Source organism: Homarus americanus, unplaced genomic scaffold (genome assembly GCF_018991925.1).
Source record: "Homarus americanus isolate GMGI-L3 unplaced genomic scaffold, GMGI_Hamer_2.0 scaffold24260, whole genome shotgun sequence".
NCBI lineage: Eukaryota > Metazoa > Arthropoda > Malacostraca > Decapoda > Nephropidae > Homarus > Homarus americanus.
In genome coordinates this window covers 8579574-8594749 of record NW_024721079.1, presented here as the reverse complement: position 1 = coordinate 8594749, position 15176 = coordinate 8579574, and the positions used below count along the sequence as shown (strand labels likewise).

General features: G+C 36.9%; 1 protein-coding gene across 11 annotated transcripts in view; it reads left to right on the top strand.

Moving 5' to 3' along the window:
- LOC121861534 (rho GTPase-activating protein 39-like) overlaps nt 1–13992 on the top strand; it is a 141812-nt gene extending 127820 nt beyond the window's left edge. For 4 of the 11 annotated variants that reach the window (XM_042359377.1, XM_042359376.1, XM_042359375.1 and 1 more), the window contains 8 exons: nt 3905–4167; nt 4309–4323; nt 5242–5364; nt 6098–6298; nt 6779–7005; nt 8913–9075; nt 12718–12893; nt 13469–13991. In XM_042359377.1, coding sequence (XP_042215311.1) covers nt 3905–4167; nt 4309–4323; nt 5242–5364; nt 6098–6298; nt 6779–7005; nt 8913–9075; nt 12718–12893; nt 13469–13664 — 1364 coding nt within the window. In that variant the 3' untranslated portion in view covers nt 13665–13991. Of the gene's footprint in view, nt 1–3904; nt 4168–4308; nt 4324–5241; nt 5365–6097; nt 6299–6778; nt 7006–8912; nt 9076–12717; nt 12894–13468 lie in introns of all 11 variants that reach the window. The other 7 variants (XM_042359374.1, XM_042359373.1, XM_042359371.1 and 4 more) reach the window with 4 other exon arrangements.
- The last annotated feature ends 1184 nt before the right edge of the window (nt 13993–15176 follow it).

Sequence of the window (15176 nt, the reverse complement as noted above, 5' to 3'; positions counted from 1 at the left end):
TGTGTGTGTGTGTGTGTGTATATATATATATATATATATATATATATATATATATATATATATATATATATATATATATATATATATATATATATATATATATATATATATATATATATATATATATATATATATATATATATATATATATATATATACAGTTGTACCCCACTTAACGCGGTCAATTGAACCCAGAGGGTCCCGCGTTAAGTGAAAACCGCGTTAAGTGAATAACAGAACATATGGGATTAATTCCAATAGAACCCAGCCCGACCCCCAAACTCCACTTTTTGACGACAAATAACTATGTTGTAGTAAAAATTCTATCTTAACTTTATGGTGGCATGAAAAACAAGTAATATAGAAGAGGTTAGGTTAGGAAAGATAAAGGTTAACATAGGAAAAATAAAGAATAGGTTAAAAAACGAAAATTTTTGAGGAACACTCACGGTAGTAGAAGAGATGGGTCGGCATACGGGGATGGAGGCTGGTTCCGAGGCAGAGGGCAGATTACTGCCCCTCAGGTGAATCACCATTACTAGGTGAATCACCATTACTAGGTGAATCACCATTACTAGGTGAATCAATATCACTGTCACTTACAGTTGTCATGGCTTCCCTGACAAATCCCTCAAAATCAACTTCACTATCACTATCACTGGCTTGGGCTGGCTGTGGTGGGTTGCGGGCGAAGAACTCGGTTATGCTTTGCTGACGGCTGGCTTTGATGTTGTCATGATACACCGTGATGTACGGCTCCATAGCCTGCACCAGTCGGGTATGGAAGACGTCATGGCGTTCATCGTCAGTGTCGCGGGAAACGATGGACTTAATTTTTTCTGTTAACTCTATGAGACACTTAATATCACTATGACTTAAACTAGGTTCTTCGGAGAATGACGCACCTTCTTCCTCCTCTTCACTGGCGGGTTCTTCTTCCAACATCTCGTCGGCAGTCACTTCAGGATCTCTGATCACCTCCATGATGTCTTCGTTGGTGGTCTCGGAGAAGCCTTCAGCTGTAATACTGAGCGCAGCTTCTCTGGCAAGGTCCACTGCTACTGCAACAGTCTGAACCTGACCAGTCACAGGTTCACTCCTCCTCTCACCTGGTATGCCATGCAACACATGTCTCCATGCGTGACGAATCGTAGCAATAGTCAGCAGATCCCATGCCTCCACCAAGAAGTCTACAGCTTGTTTGACGTTAAACTTCTTCCAAAATTGTTTGACGAGAAGTTCTTGAGTCGCCGCCTCTTGTTCCTTGTCCTCGTCGCTTTTACTCTCGCTGTCGGTGTCACCCAGCTTACGCAACTCATCCTTGGTGTTGGTAGAGTCGTTCAGGAGCTTGAATTTCTTTGCCGAGTATGCAGCTTTAACATTGCAGATTAACTCCTGGTCCATGGGCTGGATTAATGACGTAGTGTTGGGAGGAAGGAAGACCACTTTTACGTTGGGGTGACGATCCATAAGTAGGGGCGAGTGTCCAGGTGCGTTGTCAAGGAGCAACAAAATATTGAAAGGAACATTCTGTTGCTCGCAGAATTTCTGCACGTCAGGAACAAAACAGTTGTCAAACCAGAAGAGGGACAGAGAAGAGGACATCCACGCCTTACGTGCGGTTAGCCAGTGGACATTAAGCTTGTTCATGTCCATATTCTTGTAGGCGTGCGGCTTGCGGGCTTTGTGAATCACCGATAACTTTGGTTTACAGGTACCGGAGGCATTGGTGGTAAACAGGACGGTGATGCGTTCCTTCTGCATCTTCCGCCCCTTACCTTGCTCGCAGACTGGACAACGAAGGTCTTGGAAGGTAACTTTTTCCAGAAAAGACCAGATTCGTCCATGTTAAACACCTGGTCGTCACTGTACTGTCCTTCCTCCATAATCTCACGTAAAAACGGAGGAAAATCTCTAGCCGCCGCACGGTCAGCACTCGCTTCCTCACCAACAATGCTGATGTTGGTGACCTTGTTCCTCCTCTTAAACCTATGCAGCCAACCATGGGAAGCATTGAAGGGTTTGGGCTCTGCAATTCCCAGTTTACGTGTCACTGCTGCGTATAGCTCACGTGCGTACTCCTGCACTGAGCGCGTGTCCACCGCCATGTTGCGTCGCGCCTGACGCACCAAATAACTCACCAGCAAAGTTTCCACTTTTGCCAGCACCCTGTTCTGGCAATACCTGATAGATGAAGCACCTGCAGACTTTGTGATCTTCATGTGCTCCTTTATCTTGGCTGCATCCTTCTTTATTGTACGAATCGTAGATTCGTTGACGCCATGCTGGCGCGCGAGATCAACTTGGCGTCTTCCTTTCTCCAAATCTTGAACAATTTGGTACTTCAGCTCGTAGCTTAATGAACGTCGTGTCTTCTTTGGTTTAGTGCCGCTGGGTCCAGGTAAGGAAAGGTTTCTCTCTGGGGGTGGTGGTCCGGCGGAAGCCATTTTACGGAACAATGGATGCGCGTTAACCCGGCGTGGCCTTGAGGGATGAAACTGCCGCGGCTAGGTCAAGCGTCGTCTCTCCTCCCTCCCTCCCTCCCCGGGGTAGTCACGTCATAATACTTTAAGCCAATTACAGCTAGCAGCAGAGGGGGGTAGGGCTGCATGGCCAATCACAGTCCGAGACGTCATATGACGTCAGTGATAACGCAACAAAGACACACACTGCGCAACCTTACCGCGCCGCTTACCCAAGCGGAGGGAGGAGGAGGGAGAGGCAGGCAGGCAGGCGGGCGGGTGGGTGGCGCGTGGCGCGTAGCGCGTGGGCAAAATCTAAAAATAGCATCCGAGCCGGACACTCACCGCGTATATGTGGAAAAAACCCGCTTTAAGTGAAAGTTCAGCTTGTAGAGCACATATATATATATATATATATATATATATATATATATATATATATATATATATATATATATATATATATATATATATATATATATATATATATATATATATATATATATATATATATATATATATATATATATATATATATATATATATATATATATATATGCAAATAAATCACTGTAGGCAGTCTTATTATATTGTCTGAAGGAAGATTAAATTCATGTTGAATGCTTCGGTATGTTTTAGCTACATTCAACATGAATTTGAGAATGGCATGTACAAGCTGACAATTTATAATTAAGAAGATTTGTGATCAGTGAGAAGGCACCACCACCATCTGACCTGACCACCAACCATCATGTAATATTTAAAGATTAGTAGAACAACCTAATACCTGACCATTGTGGACCTGGTCTCACCCTCCGTATATATACACCTTGATTTGTATTACTCTCTAGTCTGCACTCACCCCTGAAGATGTGAATCACACTAAAATAGCTTGGGAACTTCTGTTTTCTTCCAGTGGTTAACAGCATATATATATATATATATATATATATATATGTTATATATATATATATATATATATATATATATATATATATATATATATATATATATATATATATATATATATATATATATATATATATATATATATATATATATATATATATATATATATATATATATATATATATATATATATATATATATATATATATATATAATTGGAACTAACTGTACATAAAGGCTGTGTTTCATTGCATAGTTCACTAATTGTTTCTACATTACCTGGTACTGTACCCATTTGTTAAACTCACATTATTGAGGTATAATGAGGTGGTGATTCATTCATCTAGGGTGTCTTTATTAAGTCATTTTCTTGAGACTTTTATGATGTTTTTCTCAGTTCAATTAACTTCATTTCCAGAGAAGACATCTCAATAGGTAGGTGATGTTTAGAATGGGTTGGGAAAGTAAGATTTTTTTTAGTTTTCCCTTGATATGATTATTTTACTAAATTATTTTTCATTAAACATGCACAGAAGGAGAAGAAGATGTACCAGACAGTGCCAAGGGGTCAAGAATTTCACCAGCTTCATCAACTGCCCCTATAAGTACTGGAACATCAGGAAGCTCGGCTCAGACTTCCACCCCTACAGCTCCTCGACCAATTATACCCAACATCACCACAGCACCGATGCCACCTAACAGCCTGCCACTAGACACTCAGCATCCATCATTAAGGAGAAAGAAAGACCCTCCTAACCATCAGCCGTTGTACTCGCCAATACTGGAGAAGGGCGAGGTGTGTGGAATAGGTTTTCGCTAATTATTTTTTGAGAAAATTCTCCACATTGTGTGCAGTAATTGGTCTTGTGTAGATTTTCTATAGAATTTGCCCATATGAGATTGATTGAATATAATGTGTTTTCTCATTGGTGTTCAGAGGAAATTAAGAACAGTGAGTAAAGAGACGTGTGTTTCTTTCTGGTTTTATCTAAACTGTCAGTTCCTTGATAAAACTCTCTAGGAAACCCTGAGGTCTTTTAGGTTCTCTCTCGTATGTCTACGTGATTCATGAATTATTAAATGGTATAAATTCAGAAAAATAAACTAGTACAAATACTGGTAGGTGTCAGGGATAAGTTACAGAAATTTACAGACTTGTGGTGAAATCAGTAGGTTCTAAATTGAGAAACTGTTCTGAATAAATGGTCAGAAAAAGGGGAGGCAAATAAAGAAAGAAAAATAAGTAAGACAGAAGAAAAAAATTGAAGCAGGCAAACTAGGGTGACAGGGGTACTGTAGAGGGAGAATGGAAAAAAAGGAAGAGGCTTATGGGGAAGAAAAGGGAGGTAGGCAGGAGTAAAAGAGCGAGGAAGAGGATGGGAATAGAGAAAGAGAGATGGGGAGTGGCAGGAGAGAGAGAGATGGGGAGTGGCAGGAGAGAGAGAGATGGGGAGTGGCAGGAGAGAGAGAGAGAAAGAGAGAGAGAGAGAGAGAGAGAGAATGGGCAGTGGCAGGAGAGAGAGAGGAGGAAAGGCAGGAAGGGGGAAGAGTTAGGGGAGAAGGAAAGAAGCAGGGAAGAGAAAGACAAAGGGGGGGGGCAGGAAAGAGAGAGGAAGGGTAATATAGAGAGAGACCAACTAACTGACCTGTTAGATAGTATACTGACCACATATCCTTACCTTAGTACATCCCAGCTACTTTGAAACTTTTTTATGCATTTGTTGTTGTGTGTTTTTATTGCTTATATTTTGTGTGATGGAATATTAATCCTATGAGAAAATGAATTGAGACACCAGTAATGTGATGATTTTGTGAAACTGTGTAATGTTTATTGAGGATTTTTTTTTAAATTTGTATTGTTACTTGTCAGATGAGTAATCGTGATGGCAGTGGCCAGTTGGGTAACCGTCCATTGTCCATCTCTATCCCCAACATGATGGACTCGACCCTAACCACCAACCCCATCACCGGATCACTCCATCGCCCACCTCAGGTAACTTATTACCTCATTCCTACAGCTTACCTCATGTTAATTTCTTTTACTTTTCAACTGTATTGTTAGATTTATAAATGTTGTATTCCTCCTCAGCAAACAGAGATTATTTCAGTTAGTTAACTTTCAGTAAGTATAAATTAATGATTAACTATTGTTTAGAAATTCTATGACCCTGTACGATTATAAGGAAGTAAGGTTATTACTCTACTTCATAAATTAATAATTTCATTTGTTTAACAACCAGTTTTACTATATTTCCAACTTAATAGAGTAGATTAAGTCATCTTATACTTTTTCTCCTAATAAATTGAGTGTTTTTTGATGAGGATCTTGACCATTTTAGAATGTTGTACTATTGTGTCAACTATGAATTTGGATAAAAAGTTTTGTGGGATAACACAATAACAAATTTTAGTCAAGGAAAATTAGGAACCTTTAGGCCATTCATTTTCACTTTGCCTTATAATAGTTGATGATTCATAAAATGAGAGAGAGAGTTGGGCAGTGTACAGTAGTTTACAAAGAGGAAGTGGATACGAATAAAAGAATATTAATTAAATAAAAATGAAAAACGGAAGTGGAACGTTTCAGATTTCTAGTAGTGGATATGTCAGTTAATGGAATCACCATCATCATTTTTAAAATCGTTGGCATAAATGACTTGAGTGCTGACTGCATGCTGATGTAAGGACAAGTGATTAGAGATATCTGAATGTGTTTTTCTCTACAGGGCATGACTGCACTTTCTCTGATGAAGAAGCCTCCCTCAGAGTCTGACTTTGAGCGGTATAGCAGCACTGGTGGTGGTGGTGGTGGTGGTGGTGATGGACACAATCTTATGGAGAAATATGCTCAGGAAAATCTTAACATTCACACCCGCGGTCTCTTACGAAAGAAGGTTCCTGTTATAGATATGATTTCATGGACAAAGGTAAGAATGGTTTTACTATTTAAGTTAAGGGTCATAACCTGCTGTTATTCACATATATCTTCCTTTTTGGCTCTCAATTATTGTCACTTCAATAGTAAATTTTTTTTTCATTTTGGCAGGAGCAGGAAAATTTGATTTTTTTTATAACCCAAAGTTTTAATTATACAGCATATACTATAGTAATTAGGTTATAACTTCATTAGTCATGGTTTCACACAATGTTTTAAACCTGGTGCAAGTATCATTAGTCACAGGCTAAGGTGAAGTTTGTTGCTGTGGATGCATACTGTATTTGTTTTGTGTACAGTACTGTAGACATTCACCCATTTATTTTGTGATGACTTTTCAAGATGTCTTAATGTTCACTCACATCTTTGTCTTACGTTCTTAATCATATATCAAATCACATCATTTAATCATATGGTATGTCATGACCCTGAACCTAATTTTTCCCTCTTCATAAGGTACTTTTGTTTTCAGGATCCAATTCGAAAGCCAATGTTAGCCACTCTGGACAAGTCTGTAAAAAACCAAGCATGTGAGCTTTTCAGGCTTGTCCAAATCTACATGAGTGACCGTAAGCCAAAGCCTGGAATGACCCTTAATTCAGTGGGGTTAGATGTTGTCAACATGTGCTATAATACAATTGGACTTCGAGATGAACTGTTTGTTCAGATTTGTAGACAGACCACAGAAAATCACAAACGGTTAGTTTAATTTCAGTACATTATTATTTTTCAGCAAGATTATAGAAAGCGATTTACTTACTTTAATGACATTCACCAATTTAATACAAATGGTAATATTCTTTTGGCACAGTTGTCATCTTGTTCTTTTATGAAATCATTACTTGCAAATACTTTTGTATATTTTGTCAGTGTTGATTTTTTCTACTTTTTTATTTTCAGATGAACATTTTTCACTTTTGACCATGACTTTTTTGTAATGCTCTCATTCTTTTGTATTTGTATGTATGAATTGTACTGAATTTTCTGTATACATGGGAAAGGTAGTCTTTATGAAATATTGTGATAAAACTTCAGTACACTGAACCCTCGATAATTCGATAAAAAAGGGGCTCTGGGTCACTCAAATTACTGAAAAATCTGAATTAACTGAGTTCGGAATGTTTTTACATTATTCAACAATTTCTGAATTTTTGTGTTCAATTATTTGTTTGTTTACTGTTCGGTTTGTTCAGATTGCTCCTCATTATTCCAACCAGCAAACATACTCATTTACTATGCCCTGGCTGGCACATCAAATATTCTATTTGTAATTACTGTGCAAACAAGTATTTTTTTTAATGTACAAACAGTAACAATAAAGTAAATAATACAGTAATAAATAAATGTAACACTTACATTACGGGGCGAGGTGATAATATTTAGATGATATTCCAAAAGTGTAACGGTCACACTGGTATATGAAATAAAAACCCACATTGGAGAAATAAAAGATGAAATCATGCAGCTGATATACTGGGACGCTCTTCAGCCAATTAACAGAACAAAGGAATCAGGTCACATGACCTGTCTCCTGAGTTGAGGTAGGATGAGAATTAGGAATAATCTTGGGAACAGTATTCACCCTCAGTTATCACCTCGCCCCGCAATGTAAGTGTTACATTTATATATTACTGTATTATTTACTTTATTATAACTGTATGTACATTTAAAAATATATTAGTATTTGCACAGCACAATACGAACAGATAATTCTCGGATTTTCATTTCGCGGTCCTCTGTTATTCACAGATGACACCCTGGATGTACCCAAGAATGTCTAAGGGTAGTTTTAAAGTTGCTGACATTTTCGTGGCCAGAGAGGGAGCCATTCGTTCTAGAGACAGTAATTTCCTTTACCTGTATTGTATATATATATATGTGTGTGTGTGTGTAGATACACACACACAAAACAGATACAAATAAATAATAATGGGAAAGTCTTCTCACAAAAAAGCAGAAAAAAAATATTAAATGTTGAGTCTACCCTCAACTCCATTCTGTGCTTTTTATTAATAGAGCATGGAGTAGACTTGAGGATACTCAACATCTATAATAATTTTTATCTGATTATTTGTGAGAGGATTTCCCATTTATTTGTATGTGTTTTGTGTGTGTGTCTATACACACACACACACACATATATACAATACAGGTAAAAGAAATAATTTTCATAAAGGCAAACACAAGTAAAAATGTCCCCCCACCCCAAATTCAGCCTATGTTATTCGCGGATTTGGCGATTCACGGCCATTTTGATAACCTAACTGCCATAAATTTGAAGGGCATCCTGTAATTATAAATAGAATATATTGTGGCAGCCAAGGTGACTTTTTGGAACCTCTCCATTATTTTGGATTAATTCCGAATTCAAATCGTTTACTTAATTTTTTAAAAATCGTGCAATTCAAGCCAAAATACGAATTAGTATAACGTTTTGAATTAATGAGGGTACAGTGTATATGGTATCAACTTTTCCCATCAGTATGTTTCGTTTTTACAATTTGTTGGAATTGCTCAGAAAATCTGTATTTTGTTACAAAAATTTTGTTGCCAAAATCTTTCTAGTCATGATACTGGGAAATAATTTTGCAATACTGTTTTCACAGGGACAGTTTAAGGCGAGGCTGGGAACTGTTGGCCATCTGTTTAGCTTTTTTTCCTCCGTCGGATAAATTTGGTCCTTACTTGGCGGGTTATATAGCACGGCATTGTGACCCTGCCTACTGTTCCATGTTCCCTGATGTCTCTAAGTGGCCTATCCATATTCAGGTAAGAAGTTGTGTACAGTTCTCAATGCCTTCTATTTTTTTATATTTAGTGGATTTTTCACTGTTATGTCTTGTGTCCTTGCATTCTATTCAAAGTTTCAATCCAATGCCAATAATTATTTTTTTTCCAGAAACAGTTTGTCGTAAAATTTTGATTCCATGGAGTTTATGGTTGCAAACTAATAGACTTTTATTGTTATTATTTTATTAAACAATGCACATAAGTACAGAATTGAAGAGGCTTAAATGAGTTGGAAAGCAAAATAGTACTATGGTGGACAAAAGTTCCTTCCCTGAGCCAGCCACAATGTGACTGAATCACCTGAGGTTCGAATAATGAGGCAACTGAGGGAAGTGCTGTAATCATCCAACAGATGGCACACTGTGTAGTGAGTATGGCGGGGGATGGGGGCCATAGGGGAAAAGAGAGGGAGGGCTGAGGGAAGGGACTTTTGTCCACCTTAGTACACATTTGTCTTTGTTGCTTTAAAAATCAAGAAGTCCGATGCACTAGCCAAAGAAATTATTCAATTTTCCTTTCCCTATTCTTCATTTCATTACAGTATTCCTACCAAACCTAATTTATTTGCACAATCTATACAAACCTCCTCCTGCTATGGTACAAGTGACTAGACAAATACTGATCTCCTGCTTCTTTGAAAAGGAATTTCAATGTTGTTAAAAAGGTTATTTTATTCAGAATTTGGTTAACCCGCTCAGCCTCGCTTGACGCCATTGTGGCATCGAACATAAAAGACGAAAAGACTTACGCTCAGCCTCGCGACGCCAACGTGGCATCCAATGGGCTATATTTTCAAATACAGTTTTACCCCGCTTAACGCGCTTTCACTTAACGCGTTTTCGCATATACGCGGTGCCTTGCCAAAGCTGAACTTTCACTTAACGCGGCATTTTTCATCATATACGCGGTGAGTGTCCGGCTCGAGAGCTATTTTTAGATTCGCACTACCCCCCACCCGCCACCCTGCCTGACTGCCTGTTTTAGCTCATAAAATTCATACAAATTACCCAGCCAGAATATAATTTACATTGCTGGAATTCTTATAATTTGGTGATCATTTTGAATATAAACAACATATATTTTGCATTAAACATACAATTTTTAGATAAAAATATTTCTCTAGGTAACTATGTTATCTTTTGTCCAAAATATATGACATTTATATTCAAAATATTCCTGGTCTTACAAGGAATCCAGCAATGTCAATTATATTATCCTAACTTTAGTTTGAGGTATTATTTATTAAAATTTAGTGGTTATCCCACACATCTCCTTGGGACGGTTGGTGGGGGGTGGGGGGGAGGGAGGGACCGACCGACCGACCATCTGTTACCCCGTGAAGAATTATTTTTTTTTTTATTAACTGAAGATATTTGTTTTAGCTCATAAAATTCATACAAATTACCCGGTCAGAATATAATTTACATTGCTGGAATTCTTATAATTTGGTGATCATTTTGAATATAAACAACATATATTTTGCATTAAACATACAATTTTTAGATAAAAATTGTTCTCTAGGTAACTATGTTATCTTTTGTCCAAAATATATGACATTTATATTCAAAATATTCCTGGTCTTACAAGGAATCCAGCAATGTCAATTATATTATCCTAACTTTAATCTGAGGTATTATTTAATACTAAATGTTATAAACTCTGGAAGGGAGGATTGGTGGGGGGTGGGGGGAGGGTTGGGACTGACCACGCGGTTGGAAGAGGGGGGGAAGGCAAGGTGGGGTACTTTGATTGACAGATAGTGTCGAAGAATATTTTTTTTTTTTTATTAACTGAAGATATTTGTTTTAGCTCATAAAATTCATACAAATTATCCGGCCAGAATATAATTTACATTGCTGGAATTCTTACAATTTGCTGATCATTTTGAATATAAACATCATAGATTTTGCATTAGACATACAAATTTTTGATGTAAAGTTTATTCTGAGTAAATATGTTATCTTTTGTGAAAAATATATGACATTTATATTCAAAATATTCCTGGTCTTACAAGGAATCCAGCAATGTCAATTATATTATCCTAACTTTAGTTTGAGGAATTATTTATTACTATACCTGGTTTTCCCCCAAAAATTTCTCAGAGGGAAGAGCCAGTGAGTGTAGTGTGAGAAGAGGGGGAGGGAGTTGAGTCCATTATTTGAATGGACATTAACTTGGGACTGTATTTCTCTATTTCTCTTAAGTATTAATTGAGTGCATGTACCATCATAAAATTAAGATGTTATTTTTACTACAACATAGTTATTTGTCGTCAAAAAGTGGAGTTTGGGGGTCGGGCTGGGTTCTATTGGAATTAATCCCATATGTTCTGTTATTCACTTAACGTGGTTTTCACTTAACGCGGGACCCTCTGGGTTCAATTGACCGCGTTAAGTGGGGTACAACTGTAACTCAAAAAACTATTCAGTGAAACTGACTGAACTTTGGATGCCATTTGACAGACGTCGTTTTCTTTGTGTGGGCCTTATCACCTTCCCTGAGACGGTCTTGGTCATTGTATGCATGGCAGTGCGGCATGAAGCCAATGTGGCTCTGGCCATTAGAGCGAGAGGAGGGTGCATCGCTCAGCCCTTTAATTATTCCATGAGTTTTTTGTTCTATTATTTTTCCTTACACCACAATATTCTACATGCTTTGTTCTTTATTTTGGTATATAATACATATCAATGAACACCATAATACAAGGAAAATGCGAATGGAATTCGAGATGTTACTAAACATTTTCCTACTTTTCAACTTATACTCGAAAAAAGTAGCTTAAATTTCAAGAATATTCATTTTTTTATGGTTTCATACAGTTTTGCAGACAATTTTATGATAGAAGAGACCCCATTACAATTAATAAAACAATTCCATGGCAGTGAAATGAGCACTTATTTTTTTTCCAACTATTTTTCGGCAAAAACCTCCAAGGCTGAGCGTAAGTTTTCATGCACGTATGTGTCTCGAGCTCCGAGGCTGAGAGCGTTAAACAAAGTATAATCACAAGACAACAAAGCTCTCCTACAGGCATATTTGGGCTTAAAAAGTTAATACTTTTAGCAACAACAATGACTACAACACTTTTTTTTAACTTGATGTAGACAGGCTAAGAATTGAAACTCAGTCAAAGTCCGTATGTTTCCGATATTGAATATGATACTTTGTTGATGTAGGACAGCAAACAAATGTATCAAGAAAATTAAATGATGATGACTTAGCTAAAAGTTGTATCTGTTGTAAGATATGAATGTATATATGCTAACTGGAGAACCTATTAGTATGGTTATATAAGTAGAAGTTGTATTTAGAGAAGAGAGTTTTGTGGAGAGCATTCACAATGGAGGCTGAACATCATAACCTGTAATAATTGTACTGGGAGAAAGTTTTAGGCTTAGTTTGAAAGATTTGGTATTCACATGGAATAAAAATTTTATATGCAAGTTTTAGTGATGAAAAGGACTTGTCATTAGTATAAGATCTTTGTAATTAGAAATGAGAGAGGCAATTAATCACACACAGTTGTATAAAAGTCAAGATCCATTTTTTGTACTAATTAAGACATTCCTATAAGCTTATCTCATATTTTACCTTTAATTATAAGTGATAAACCATTAACAGGTGGCACACTATGCTGGTGTGTGCATCAAGCGCTTAGAAAGAACAACAGTTAATGCAAAGAGACAACGACTTAGAAAACCCACTCTGGAGGAAATTGATCTGGCACGTCTGCATATCTTCCGAGCATCAATGTTTGGTGGCACAATTGAAGAAGTGATGGCTCTACAGAGAGACAGGTAGATGAACTATAAGAATATTGATTTTCTCTTAAATTTCTCCAGTAACTTTTGTAGTGACAGTTTTATGCAACAGTATAATTTAAACTTTTTACTAATTCCTGGGGTTGATTGATTTGTTTATTTTGTAACTAATGAGATATGCAGGTAATGTATTAGTATGGTAGTGAAGACTCGGCTCTTAGTTTTATTGGTATCTGATGCCTGCAAATACTACTTTATACTGTATTGGGAAGATGAACTATTTTTCTGGAATTTAGTCCCAACAACGCATCATATGTTCTGGGAATTCTGCTGGCAAATCATTGACTTCTTGACCATACTGTACAGAAATCCCTGCTCCATAATTGGTTATAGAAAAAAAAAATGAAAGATCAATCCCACATTTTCCCCTGTTACACTTCTTTTTTGTTTTACTAGTTTCCTTAAATAATTAAAAAAAAAAGTTCTATACTGTATTTAAAAAAATAAAAAAATAAAAAATTTTGTTTAAGAAAGTTAGTGTTGCCATGAGTACTTTAGAGCAACTTATTTAAAGATTGTGATAATTAATACACTCATTTTATATTTTTCAGGTACCCACATCGTAGGTTACCTTGGGTTCAGACGACTCTCTCTGAGGAAGTATTACGACTACAGGGAACAAATACAGAGGGAATATTTAGAGTTCCTGCTGATTTTGATGAGGTAAGACTACAATATTTGGTGGATGTGTTTCATCTGATTACACTAAACAGTCATACAGTAATTCCACCATATAAAGGAAAATAATCCATACAAGCCTCCTCCTCCTCTTGCTATGTGTAGTGGGTTAACTCCAACCCCTTTGCATGATGCTAGTCCACAGAAAAGTTGTTCCATCCTCAGCAAATGAACCTGAAAATGTACAGTACTCATATATTGCAGGTAACACAAGGGCTAGTGTACACAGGGGGAACCCAATCCTCCTCCAATCCATATGGAGATTAAATCTGTGACCATTCACTTGTTAGATGTTCTTGTTACCAGCTGAGCTATCGAGCCACTGTATAAGGAGTCCCAGCATCTTGGCAAAAAAATAGCAAATCTGTGAATAAAATACTGTATAGGAATTCCATAGTGAACATAAAAGAGCTATCATAGGGAGGGGGGGGGGGAGAAGTGAATCAAGGGACTTTAAAATGTTATGGTACATGTAAATGGAAAGCTAACATTTGTTTAATATATTTAATCACTTTACTAAGATATGATACCAGCATCTGCAAATATATAAAAAAATATGGATATGTGCCATAAGTATTTAACTACAGTACAGTAATATAAAAAAAAATGTAAATGTTAACCGGAATAGTAACATTCCCTCTACAGTAGTTAGGTTTCTTAATTTTCATGCAGTCTATCAACTGACTAGAATAGTGTGATCAGAAGCAAATTCCAAATGTAACAAATACAATGTGTGCTTATACACTAATTCCCTCATTAACGTCATTTCAGTCAACGTCGTTTCGTTATAGCGTCATTGAACAAAAAAATAAAATATTTATGAAAATTATAAATGTACAACAATTTTAAAAATTCAGTGCAAAGTCACTCAGCGCCTGACTGTGATAACAGCTGGTTGTGTAAGCGACCAGCGTGGGCTCCATATTTGTTGGTTGATGCTCTACCAACATTCACTTAAAATCCAAAATTTATTTGAGCCCTAGAACAATGAGTGCTAAATGTGCATTATGCACCACTACTGGTTGTGGTCACAGAAAGAAGAGGAAAAGTGTTACATTAGATGTGGTAAAGAGAGTTGAAGAAGGAAAGCGAGATGTGACTATAGCAAGAGTTTGCAACCAAGAACCGAAGGTAAGAACAATTTGTGGAAATGCAGAAAATATCAATTCATGTGCAAAAAGTGTTACTCCATTATCTGCTATAAAGTTAACTTGTAACAGAAGTGGCATTATGGAAAGAATCCTGAACATGTGAACCACGGATCAACATAACAAAACTTCCCATGTTCGTTGCTCTCCATACAGGCGAAAGCTCTCAAGTTTATTTGAAAATTCAAAACAAGAAGGTGATAATGCTGTAAGTGAAACATTTGTGGCAAGTTTTGAGAATATTTTGACCAGAAATGTACCCAAGGAACATAACCCCTATTTATATCATTGTGTCTACGGTAAAATCGTTTTCACTTAACGTTGTTTCACTTAAAGTCATGGTTTTCAGGAACCTAACAAAGATGTTAATGGGGGAATTGGTGTAGTTTGAAAATAAAAGCACAATCTAAAGTGAAAAATTATACTGTGGTAA